This window comes from Cricetulus griseus, chromosome 6 (assembly GCF_003668045.3).
Source record: "Cricetulus griseus strain 17A/GY chromosome 6, alternate assembly CriGri-PICRH-1.0, whole genome shotgun sequence".
Taxonomy (NCBI): domain Eukaryota; kingdom Metazoa; phylum Chordata; class Mammalia; order Rodentia; family Cricetidae; genus Cricetulus; species Cricetulus griseus.
The window spans coordinates 34,441,255-34,454,771 of NC_048599.1; the positions used below are offsets into that span (position 1 = coordinate 34,441,255).

The 13,517-nt window shown below is 41.1% G+C and overlaps 1 protein-coding gene across 1 annotated transcript; it reads left to right on the plus strand.

Moving 5' to 3' along the window:
* Positions 1–4,544: 4,544 nt before the first annotated feature.
* Rbbp9 (RB binding protein 9, serine hydrolase) lies at positions 4,545–11,461 on the plus strand. The gene is made up of 5 exons (XM_027421615.2): positions 4,545–4,715; positions 6,110–6,152; positions 7,297–7,402; positions 10,139–10,224; positions 10,602–11,461. The coding sequence occupies exons 1-5, from the start codon at positions 4,617–4,619 to the stop codon at positions 10,826–10,828; spliced, it is 561 nt and encodes a 186-aa protein (XP_027277416.1). The 5' UTR covers positions 4,545–4,616; the 3' UTR covers positions 10,829–11,461.
* The last annotated feature ends 2,056 nt before the right edge of the window (positions 11,462–13,517 follow it).

The following is a 13,517-nucleotide window of genomic DNA, read 5'->3' on the forward strand; positions in this document are numbered from 1 at the left end:
GATCCTGAACTAAGAATGCTTCCACCCCTGCAGGGATTCCCTGCTGGGGAACGGCTACCAAGGGAAATGCTTTCCCAGTTTCACCCTCCAAGGCATGTAGAAGCCATGGCATCTGTGGTCTATCAGGGTCTGCCTACATCTCAAATTAGCAGCAGAATTTGGTGTTAAGTGTCCACATGGTGTTGACTTTGTTAGCATGCAAAATATAACAGTAAAAGGGATTTTCTAGGCATGGTGGCACATGTCTTTAATCTCAGCACTCAAGAGGCAGAAGTAGGAGGATCACTGTGAGTTCAAAACCAGCCTAATCTATATAATGAGTTCCAGCCTAGCCAAAGCTACCTAATTGTCAAGTGTAAGGGGCATGTGAGAAGAACAGCAAGCAGCATTGGAACTCAGGACACACCTGGGAAGTCAGCAAAACCACACCAAATGAACAGTGGAGAGGCAGAGCCCTGAGGACTATGTGTTCTGCTATGCAGATATTGAGCATAGCTCTATTTATTGTCCTCACAGTCACCACATTCCTCATAATCTAATGGGTTGTATGAAAACTTTAAGGGGGTTTCTAGCCCCAGACTAGGCAGTGTTAATGGTACTTACAATAATAGCAATTGACTTCTTCCAAGCATTGCTGCTTGTGGTAGTTTGAATGTAATTGGCATCCATAATCTCATAGGGAGTGGCACTATTAGGAGATGTGGTCTTGTTGAAGTGTGTCACTGTGGAGGCAGGCTTTGAGGTCTCACATATGCTCAAGATACTGCCTAGTGTAGCAGTCAACTTCCTGTTGCTTGCAAGATGTAGGATTCTCAGTGACATCTCCAGCACCATGTTTGCCTGCACACCACCACACTCTCTGCCATGATAATGGGCTGAACCTCTGAGCTGTAAGCTGCCACCTCAATTAAATGTTTTTCTTTATAAGAGTTGCTGTGGTCATGGTATCTCTTTATAGCAATAAAAACCCTAAGTAAGACACTGCTGGAGCAGATTAATGATTCGGCCACATGTTAGTTAGACATGTTAGTTAGGTGAAGATGTTTTTGTTAATGACTTTAATGTAGAAAATCTTGAACAATATAAAGTTTAAAAGGGCAAAATTTTGATAGTTGAGCAAGGGACTTGTTGAGGTCAGGGAACAAAAACAAAGGCAGCCCAGTTATTACTATCTGATTGCCTTTTTTGCTAGGATAGGTTGGTGATCAAAGGCAATGATTAATTTCTTATACCCATTTCTGCCTTCAGATTCCTGATATTATTTAATAAGAAACTGTTTATGAGTATGTAGCACAATAAATAAAAGATCCAGAGACAGATGTCAGAGTTCAACTTCAAGCTGAAGATCAGAAAAGCAAAGCAGCTGGGCACTAGCTCTCACTTTACCTCAGACTGAAAAGGCTGATCGTGGCCCATCAAATCTCAGACTGAAGCCTCTTCTCAGCATGGCTGGAGAATCCTGAGACTTCAATGTCTTCCTATCCTCAGCGTGGCTGGAGAATGAATGCCTCATACTGAATACTGAAGACCCTGCTCCTATCTTTTATACCACTCTAGTTCTGGGATTAAAGGTGTGCAATCCCAGGTGCTGAGATCATCTTTGTGTAAGCTGTTTCTCTTTAGGACTGGATCAGTCTTGTGTAGATCTGGGTGGCCTTGGACTCACGGAGATCTGTCTACCTCTTAATCCTCAGTCCCAGGATTAAAGGTGGGTACCACCACCTCCAGCTCCTGGCTGCTGGAATTAAAGGTGTGTATCATCACTGCCTGATCTCTATAGTTTGAGGCTGACTTTGTTTTCTGAATCCTTGGGCAAGTTTTAATGAATCATAATGTATCACAAGAGTGTGTATACACCCTGAGGATTTAAAGTGGAAATGACTGTTTTTCATATCTAAGAGTCCAGAATTGTGATTCTTTTAAGGGTTTTTTATAAGATTACCTTTTGAGATAAATAGTAAAATGATTGATCCTTTCTTTGTAACTGCAAAATGCAGCCTGCCAGTAAAAGAACTGGCTGAAAAAAAATACCTTGCCTGCTGACACTTTGTTAATCTATAACAAGTTGCGTAGACATGAGTGTATGTGGGTCCTTGGGAATAATTTCTTTTTCACCTGTAATACATAAAATGTTTAATCATGTAAGGGATATGGGAAAACATGCTTTTTTTTAAACTTGTATCATTCACTTAAATATAGAATGTAATCACATTGTAATTTGTATATTACTTGATTTTGCTGGGGTATATAAGCTGTAAGGGGAAAAATAGAGTTGGAGGAAGACAAAAGGAAAAGTTAGAAGAACACCAGGGAAGATGTAAGAGGGCATCAGGAAGGAGGAAGGGAAAAAATAAAAGAGAGAGGCCTGACAAGTTGAAGGGGTGTGTGTGTGTGTAATGATGGACTTTCTGTCTAGCCCAGTCCCGCAGCCCAGTCAAATAAACATGCAGAAGCTTATGTTAATTATAAACTGTTTGGCCAATGGCTCAGGCTTCTTATTGGCTAGCTCTCTCTTAATTATTAATCCATTTCTATTAAACTATGCATTGCCACAAGGCTGTGGCTTACTCATAATGCTTAGGCATGTTACTACTATGGCGGCTACATGGCATCTCTCTGGCCTTCATCTTCCCAGCATTCTCTTCATCTGGTAGCCCTGCCTATACTCCCTGCCTGGCTACTGGCTGATCAGCATTTATTCATCAACCAATAAGAGAAACATATATTCAAAGCATACAGAAGGACATCTCCCATCGTGTGCGTGCGTGCGTGCGTGCGTGTGTGTGTGTGTGTGTGTGTGTGTGTGTGTGTGTGTGTGTGTGTGTGTGTGTTTCCCCCTTTTTACCGGCCCCAGAAAATTAAGTTTTGTCCCCTCACTGGTCCCAGAGAATTAAGTTTTACTCTTTAAGATAAAAAAGCCAATTGTGTGATTATCCACTTTTCTCCTTTAGTTCCTTAGCTACTGAAAGCTGGCCTTACAGAAGCATCTAATGAGACCCCATCTAAAAATAAATAAATAATTGAAATGAGGGGACATGGAGACTTGCTCCAAGTTCTAAGAAGCTGCTAAAACTAACACTGTATGGCAGGGTTGTATTCTCTGCAAAGAAGTCCTGAAAGGCTGTTGCATGAATCTGTGAAAGTGGAGCTTCCTTTGCAGTGGATAGCACAAGATACCAAAGACGCAGTCCAACATCTAGAGAGCAGAAGACAGAGTGAGCTTGCTGGCCAGCTAGTCTTGCTAATCAGTGACATCTGAGTTCACAGATAGATCTTGTCTCAAAAACCAAATGTAAAGTGAAAAATGATAGAAGATACCCTGCATTGACCTCTGGTTTACACACACACACACAACACATACACACAATATAAAAAAAATAGAATGTGGCTATTTCTTCCTGAAGTGGCCTGGGAAGATTTGAGCATCATTTCCATGCCCAAGGCTCACATTATTCTTAGCAGAATACAGTTTTCATGCCCACCTCAATAAAAAGCCTCAAGAAAAAGACATGAGACAACTAGTTCTGCATTCTTTTCTTAGTTTGCCAGCCTCACACCTTATGCAAAGTGTCCTTTCCTTCCCTCTTGCTCTGGTTTCATTGACAATTAAAACTCTGGTTTTAATTGTCAACTAGCCACAACCCAGAATCAACTGAAAAGGTTCTTAATGAGGATTAATCTAGATCAGGTTACCCGAAGGCCTGTCTGTGGGAGACTGTCTTCATGTAGTTAATTGCGGTAGAAAGACCCACCCCGAATGTGGGCAGTCCCATTTCATGAGCAGGGCCCTAGACTGTGTAAGAGTGAAGAAAGCTAGCAGCAATCGGGTTGGACAACCTGAGTTCAATCTCTAGGACCTACTTGATGGAATGAGAGAAAGGATTCCTTCAAGTTGTCCTCTGACCTCTGCACACACACTCATCTATGCTCAAATATACACACATCATGTGTGTATACACACAATAATAGAAAAAAATTAAAATGGGGCTGGAGAGGTGGCTCAGTCATTAAGTGCACTTGCTGCTCTTTCAGAATATTGGAGTTCGATTCCCAGCACTCACAGTTGCTACTTCCAGCTCCAGGGAACCCAACACCCTCTTCTGAAGTCCTTAGGTACACCCATGTATGTGGTGTACATACACATAAATAATAAAATATTCTTGCTGACATATTCCTTTAATGCTGACATATTCCTTTAATGCCTTAAGAGGCAGAGGCAGGCGGATCTATGTGGTCTACATAGAGAGCCCCAGGCCAGTAGGGGGCTACATAATGAGACTATCTTAAACTAATGAAAATTCACTAGGGAGAAAAATCCTTCCTTTGGTATGCCTAATAAAAAGATAACACATTATGAGCATATTGTTGCCAGTACTTCATAAGGGAGTTGGAGTATGAGGACACTGGAAAAGGGAAGTCAAATATGATTGAAATTTGATGGTAATTCACAGGGTTTGAGTTTGGCAGCCTATGCTATAAACAAAGAGGGTGAGGACCTGCAGGTATCCGAGAACTACAATTCCCAGAAGGCCTCTGTGCGGGCTCCGGGCCGGATGCAGTCTAGGCTCTAGTGCTCTTGGTCTGAGCTGGGCAGGGGGTATCTTGCGACTGCGTTCATGGCGTTCCCTGTCAAGGCAGTGATTGTTCCCGGGAACGGAGGCGGGGATGTAGCCACCCAAGGCTGGTACGGCTGGGTGAGAAAGAGGCTAGAGCAGGTAAGGAATGTCAGTCCCTGCTCTGCGGTCAGCTTGGTGCGGAGCAGAGGGAGGGCGGACGGAGGGCCAGACTCGAGCCTGTGCCCACCCTCCTCCAGATGAGCCCAGGGTGTGAGTCCTCGACGATGACGATACTGCTTAGTCTTAGATTTAAACTAATGGCCAGGATCATGCCTGGCGAAGCAGCTCAAAAAGCTGAGGGCTCAGTTTTTGATACTGAAAGGAACCCTGTTCTACAACTATAGAGAACACTCCCTCCCTACACGCTGCTGTGAGTTCAAAATCGAAACTTCCCAGATAATTTTTTTATATTCATTGCTTTAGTTTTTTTTTTTAAATTCACCATGTGACATGTAGTTTATACAAAGGATGTATATAACGTATAATAAGCTACCAAACAGAGAAATAAAAATTAGGTGCTATCCAAGCCCAAAGCGTCTTTGTGTGTCCTGTACCATTGAGCTACACTCTCAGCCCAAATTAAACTCTGGAACATTGTCACTATCTTCTAACTAATCTGTCTACCTCCTGTCCCATCCCTATGACTGTCTGAAGCTCATTTTGCTTCTCTTTAAATTACTGTATGCAGAAGGCCCATGTGGAGGTAAGAAAACAACTGTGTGATCAGTTCTCTTTCTACCTTTTACATGGGTCTGGGAATCGATCTCGAGTGACCAGGCTTGCACTGCAAGTGCCTTTGCCAGCCGAGCTGTTTTTCTGGCCCTCTTGCTACACCTTTTAAAACTTAAAGTATATTTAGAGCCCATGTGTATAATCTTGTATAATATTGTTTAATTTGGCTTCTTTGTGAGCTTTATAGAAACAGCATTGCACCCTAGCTTGTCCTGTGCTGTTTGACTTTTAAGAAAAGAAAAGAAAAGCCCCCTTCCATAATCCAGCAGTTAGACAGTTTCCTACTTTGGCCTCTAGAATAGAATTTTAAGAGAAAATAGAAATCCGTTTGGAATAAAATTTAAGGGTTGTGGCTGAAAGCTTTTGACAAAGCTACCAACTCAAAGGTTGAGCTGGAAAATGGCCAATGGGATGGGATAACCAACTTTCTCTATGGTGCCTCTAAATTACTTTTTACTTTCTATTTGGCTCAGGTCATTCTGTCTTTAGCACATTCACTTAGGCCTTCTCTGTAGGTCCATGCCTTGGAAATAAGCATGGATTGCAAGTGTAGACGCAGGTCTCTGTGTTCTATAAAACTAATAGAGAACTATCTATAGGATATATACTCATATTTAACACAACTTAATCCATTTCATTTCATAATATCAGCAAATATTTACTGAATTGAGCAAGATCATATCAAGTGTCACATTTTTTTTTCAAAGTTTTAGTTGTATTAAGCTCTTTAGTAAAGCTTTTTCTTCCTCTTTATATCTCAGATTCCTGGTTTCCAGTGTTTGGCTAAAAACATGCCTGACCCAAGTAAGTTTTAAACTTGTTTTTGAAAAGCCTTATCTGTTAGATTTTGAGCTTACCATATGGGGGGTGGGGAGTGAGGGGCTAGGAAGCAAGAGTGTCGTAGTGCAAGAACAAAGATAAGGGGCTGGAGAGATGACTCTCTGGTTAAGTGCACTGGCTGCTCTTCCAGAGGACCCAGGTTTAATTCCCAGCACCCACATGATAGTTTATAATCATCTGTAACTTTAGTCCGGGGAATTCAAATCACTCTCTGGTCTCAAAAGGCATGGGCGTATAAGCAGTGCATAGATATACAGATAAAAATAAAGTACTTAAGAAAAAAGCATACACAGCCTTAAAAAAAAAAAAAAAAGATGAATTCGTACTAAGAACCAGTAAAGCAAGGTGCTCTAAGAGGCAGGTGTATAGAAGAAAAAGAAAAGCACCTGGGCATAGTAAAATTTAATTTTTAACTTTGTGAGCTAGCGACTTTATTTTCCTTGTTAAGTGTACACAGGCATTTTCAGGCAAAATTTAGGTAAAACAGATAAAACCTTACAGAATCTAGTTGGGTTCCTAAATATTTAAAATTACAAGATTGCCCCTTTTGTTATGGGTGCATCTTAGTTCAGGAAAGAAATGATATATATTATACACGGGTTTTAGAATGTTGTCAAGAGTTTGTGTGTGTGTGTTTTTCTCAGTGCTGAGACCAAACCTGGGCAAGCACTCTGCCCCTGAACTGTAGCTCCAGCTTGGGGGTGTTTGTTTGTCAAGTTTAAATTTTTACATGAAAATGTCAAAGTTGAGGCCAGTGATGGTGGTACATGCCTTTAATCCTGATAATTGGGAGCCAGAGGCAAGGAAATTTTGATATGGACTACACAACAAATTACAGACTAGTCTTTGCTACTTAGTGAGGCTCTTACTCAAAAAATGAAAAATGGGTAGGGGGAATCTTGACTTCAGTTGTAATCTATTATTATTATTATTATTATTTAATATAAGAACATGGTGGGAGAAGCAAAACTCCTTCCTAAAACCACAGTACAGAAGTCTACTACAACAGCCTCAGTTTAAAAGCAGTGAGCTGCTGTTTGTTAGAAGTGGGACAGCTTCACTTACAGACCGCCCCTCTGAGTACCAGACTGTTTTACCCTGAACACAGTCACAGCCCGAGAGAGCATCTGGCTGCCCTTCATGGAGACAGAGCTGCACTGTGATGAGAAGACCATCATCATAGGCCACAGCTCCGGGGCCATTGCGGCTATGAGGTAGGACTGTTGAATTGCTACCCCTGGTGTGGGTTGTAGCCATGCTTCCTTGGGAAATAGTTGTTTCTTAAGTTTCCATTGTAGGGGGAACAATGCTGACCTCAAAAGTGGTACCATAATCTGCCCTAATTTCTTCCTTGTTTGTTAAGGGATTGAAAGAAACAGATTGCTTTTATACTGGGTGCAGTGATCCTTTCAAAGTTTCTATAGCTCGAAAGCTTCCTGTTACTCAGCTCTGTCTCCCGTCACCTCTTCTCTTCTCCCAGCCAGGCCCACTGACGTCAGTGTAGTTCCTGGAATATGCCAAGTATACACTTGCCTTATCCTGCTCAGCCTTCTAGCAAGGACACCATCTTAAAGCTGCCTGGCTTTCTCTTAATGTGTCTTTCCTTGAATGTCCCATTTTGGGTGAGATCTTTAATAACTCCATATAAAAGAGCAGCCTCGCCCTACTGCCTCCTATCTCCTTTATATTTTATTACCTATAGAGCTTTATCATCCAACATACATTGATTTCTTGTCTACCCCTATTAATAGAATGGCAGCTGCATGAAGGTGGGACTTTGTTCACTGATAAGACATCGAAGTGCCTTGGAAAGACCCTGATATAGTAGATGTTCAATAAATACCTCCTAAAGATAGAGATTCCCCCTACCTGCCTACAACCGGCTAATCCTTGGGATTTACATGTACACACATTTGCTTCTACCAAAATCTCCTATCTTCCCCACTAGCCTAGGGGGTAAGGAATTAGCTGGCAAAGCTTTATCAGGTTGAACTTCTTCCATATTTCCTGCCCTGGTAACAAAGACTGTTTCAATTCAAATACCATATGAATTGTATGTCATGAAATCTTGCTAAATTGTATAACCTTTCCGCTACACAGGTCAAGGAGATTGGGATTGTAGCATGAAAAATAAAAGACCCAGAGACAGATTTTGGGATTTAAGCTTCAAGCTGAAGATCAGAGAAGCAAAGCAGCCAAGTCAGTAGCTCTTACCTCTACCAAACTGAAATGGCAGTCCTGTCAACACAAATCCTCAGAGGCAAAATCTCAGAGTTCCTGTCTCCTCCTCCTTATATTTCTTTCTCCATCTAGCCATATCACTCCTGTCTCCACCTCCCCAGTGCTGGGATTAAAGGCATGTGATCATATGTAAGCATCAAGCTGAAGATCAGAAAAGCAAAGCAGCTAGCCACTAGTTCTTAACCTCTATCTCAGGCTGAAAGGGCTGTCCTCTCCTCAGTGTGGCTGGAGAATAAATCTCCTGACCCAGGATCTGCTCCTATTTTTATATTCCTCAAGTGCTGGGATTAAAGGCATGAGCTCTGTTACTCTTCACTCTTGTGTAGGCCAGAGTGGCCTTGAACTCACAGATCTATCTGCCTGAATCCTGAGATTTAAGGTGTGTGCCACCAGTGGCTGGCTCTATGGTTTGCAAGTATGGCTGCTGGGATTAAAGGTGTTTATCACCATTGCCTGACTTCTGTGGCTTGTGGCTAGCTTTGCTTCTGAATCCTCAGGCAAGCTTTAATAAATTGTAAATAATATATCACCACTGGGGATAATAATGTGTTTTAGCATAGAATCAGTGAATTATGGTACAGTCATAGTAAAGGGGTATTTACAAGCATGCATGCAGAACAGTGACCTCAAAAGTTGTAGGATACTGTCCTTTTGTTTACCAGCCATTGATTAAAGATGTAGTATTTTTATAAGCCCTCTGGATTTATTAGGATTTTCAGCAACCTTCTAAGAATTGACTTCTAAAGTTAAGAGAGGCAAAGAAAAATGATACCCAAATCATCAGTGTAAGTGTGTGGAGAAATAGGAACTAGTACAATCATAAGGGACACACACACTAGCTGACTTATTACTAAGGGATATTGAGCTTTTTCAATATAAAGTGCTGGAAATACTTTAACAAGTGATCAAATTTAGTACCTGTGTCCCTGAAGTGATGGGAAGGCTATCTTGCCAAAAGTATTTAATCTCAGTCTAACTGTGAGAAAATGAATTCAGTTTGAGGAACTGACCTAAACTCCTTTATAAAGAATATAGGCAGTGCTAAATTCATTGTGTGCAATAATGGTACTAAGGTCATTTGTAGGGGACATATATTAAGGTAAGTGTGGCAGCCTTAATTAATCTGGGTGCTTCTTTTCTTGAGTAACCAGCTTGGGTGGAGGGAGGTATTCTCAAGAATGAGACTGTAGCCCTAAACATTTCCTAGCACAAGAGCTTCTTCAGAGTCTCACATCTTTCCTTAGTCTGCTCTTGGCATCTATCTACAACTAATGAGCTGGTGGTGTACTTGCAGATTGCTGTTCAGAGAGCAGTAAGGCTTTTCCTGCCCTTAAGGAGCCAATGATCGTTTGTCTGGGAGTGGGGACAATTGTAATACAACACAAATGAGAATGCATGTAAATGGGGCAATACAATACTTTTCTGGCATTATCCAGGTTTTCTTAAATTGCAGGTTCCTGGGCCTTAATCCCATTTCTCTGAATTCCATGCTCTGGGGTTGAGCCAGGAATGTGCATCAGAATGCGACCAATTAAGTAATGTGATGAATACTAAAGGTGGATGCATGCATATGTCATTTACTGAGACTTTTTCTTATTGTTTTCTGTCTCAATAGCACATACTGCCTTCCTGTGAACTATATCAGATAGCTTACTACTTTTCAGATTTAATAACACCATGTGTCACTGACACTATCTTTCTCATCACAGGTATGCAGAGACACATCAGGTTTATGGTCTTGTATTGGTGTCTGCATACACATCAGACTTGGGAGATGAAAACGAGCGTGCAAGTGGTAAGTCTTTGGGGAGAACACCCAGGAAAGCCCTTCCCTAGACAGAAAACAGACTGCTCAAGTTACAAAGTAGTCTCCGATAGCCCCAGAAAGATAAATTTAATAGCAAATGAGAGAGTTTCCACCTACCTTTGGAGGTAAGATAGATGTCTCTTCCAACCTGAAGTCTAGAATGAATCCCAGGATCTGCTTTTATTTGAGCCTCTTTCTTTGCCTTGGCAAGTATGGTATCCAGCTCTACAGATAGGAAAACCAAAGAACTGTTCTGACCTCAAGCCCCTGGTCCTTTGCACTTCTGTGAGGGCACCCACTAGACATTTTCGGATGTCTAGGTGACAATTCATGTGTATCGATAGGGTATTTTTTTTTTCCTACAGGGTACTTTAGCCGCCCCTGGCAGTGGGAGAAGATCAAGGCCAACTGCCCTCACATTGTACAGTTTGGCTCCACTGATGACCCCTTCCTTCCCTGGAAGGAACAAGCAGAAGTGGCAGATAGGCTGAACGCCAAATTGTACAAATTCGACAACCGTGGTCACTTTCAGAACACAGAGTTTCATGAACTGATTAGTGTGGTGAAGTCTATGCTAAAAGTGCCAGAATAGTCAGGATGACTCCTGCTTTGTAGCATGCCAGAATGGGGTAGAATAGCATCTATTACCACACAGTACTAGGCATGAAATGTCCAGTTAAGCTACAGAAGTGCCTGGAAAACAAGCCTGTTTGAACATACACTAGGTTACTAGCATTTTCAGTCCCCATAGAACTTAAATCTTGAAAAGCCGTAACTACGGCAGTACATTCCTACTTGATGGGGGACAGAGTTTAGCCATCCTGTTAATCGAGAGCGTAAGTCAGAGGTAGAACCAGAAATGGAGCTGTGTCCCTATAATCCCAGCACTTTTAGAGGAGAAAGCAAGGGACCAGGTGAATGCCAGCCTGACCCTGCCTACCCTGCCTCAGAAAAGAAGCAGCAAGTAGACCCTGGCATCCTGAATCTCATTCCAAATTATAAGTCAGTAACCTTTGCAAGGTGTGACCCACTCCTGTGACCCCAGGACTTGGAAAGCTGAAGGTGGATTTTGAATTTGAGGCCTCCCTAGGCTAAATATTTAGCAAAACTCTGTCTCAAAAGAAAAAAGAAAGAAAACCTAAACAGGTTTTCATGCAAAGTGTATGAGTGACACCTTTTCCTTTTTAAAATAAAAATTTTCTCCTACTGGGGGAAGAAAACATGATTAAAGGTCCCAAATGTTCTTACAATTCTAGCTGCTATTTCAAGCTCTCTCAAGATAGTAAACTCAAACTTAGATCTTCATCACTGAAACCCCTGAATCTGCCCCAGTCTCCAGGTCCTTCTGACAGGTTGAGAGACCAGCATATAAGGATAGTGTGTCAGGAAGCTGCAGGGGACAGATAATCTGCATAGCCTGCCACCTGTATACCAACTTCAGTAAGCCTAGCAGGATTAGGTCATATGGGAGTGTTGCTTTATAGAAATGTGACAAGTATGTTTGTCTTTTTTTAAGCTGGGGAATATATATATGTATGTATATACAATCCCTACCATGAATTATGGTAGCTGGCAACACTATAATTGAAAGATTTGCAAAAGCTACAAGACAAAGACCAGGTCATCCATTTGTGAGCTCAGTCATAAACATTTTAGATTCTCTATGAAATACAGGCAGTGATGGTACACACCTTTAATCCCAGCACTCAGGAGGCAGAGACAGGTGAATCTCTGTGAGTTCGAGGCCAGCCTGGTCTCCAAAGCCAGTGCCAGGAGAGGCTCTGGCTACACAGAGAAACCCTGTCTCGAAAAACCAAAAAAAAGAGCTCCAGGCCAGCCTGGTCTACAGAGCAAGTTCTAGGACAGCCAGGGCTACACAGAGAAACCCTGTCTCAAAAAAAAAAAAGGAAGGAAAGAAAGCCTAAGATAACCAAAAGAAAGTAATGCTGAAGGGTGGAAAACAAGGGAACAATCTGTACTGTTAAGTTTTAAGTATCTTCAAAAAGAATTTTTCCACAATGCAGGTTTAATTCTGTAAAGAGTTTAACCTCTTAACTTCTAGAGATCATTCAAGCATCATTCCAAGATTTTTTTATACTCTCACTAAAAAAATAACCCCTTCTTATAAATGTACTTTTATATTAGCATATTATTTGATGTACAAAATGACATTTCACTCATGTTTCTACTGTACTTCTATCATATGTAAAAAAAGTAAATAAAACTTTTATTTCCCAGGATTTTCTGACTGTTGTGATGCCAAAGATCTCCAGTATACATAAACTTGATGACACAGAACCTGTGACTGTTACAGAAATGTAATTTTCCACATTTATCCCTAGATCGATTACAAAGCTGTTGTGAAATGATTTGGGGGTTTCTAAATGTAATATAAGTTAGTACAGATTATTTAAACAATAGGTGTCTTTGGAGGAAAGACAATCATACTGGTCTACTGTAAGTGTTCACATGGGAATGGATAATATCAGGAATAGTTATCAAATGCATACACACACACACACACACACACACACACACACACACACACATGTTTTCTGAGGCAGGGTTCCTCTGTTTAACAGCTCTGTCTGTCCTAGAATTTGCTCTGTAGACTAGGCTGACCTCAAACTCTGCCTTCCGAGTGCTGGGATTAAAGGTGTGTGCCACCACTACCTGGCAAATCCTGTGGCAGAAAACAAGTTGTGAACTAATGTTATTTATGTAAATTAATAACTTTTTAAGAATTCAAAAACAAAAGCAGAGTAAATAATCACTAATCTCAAATTCAAGTACACTCAAAGTTGGATTATAGGTTTGGTTCAATCACTCTAAAAAGTCTGCTTACATTATATATAATTATTAATGTTTTTAAATTAATTTGTGTTTTTCCTACACTTAAAATGATTAAAATGAGTTGCTTAAAATCTTAATTATAAACTACTACATTTCAGTATAAGACTCAGTAATCCCTGAGGGAGAGCATACAAGTGAGTTCTCTGTTGGCTATGCTGTCTAGTACAAGCAGTATCCAAAAGCAACTAAGTCAAACCTTAGTTGTTTAATCTCTTGTTTCAAGTGCTGGCCAGCCAGCTGGCTTGAGGTTACTGTACTAAACACCAAATACCAAATATTTCCATCATGATAGAAAATGCTACTTGGCCAGATGTTATGGTGCATACCTCTAACCCAGCAGGAGGGAGGTAGAGGCAGGATGGAGTTCAAGATTCTGTCTTACTGAACCACACTGCTGCAGGGCACATATTTTGCATTCATCCTTCACC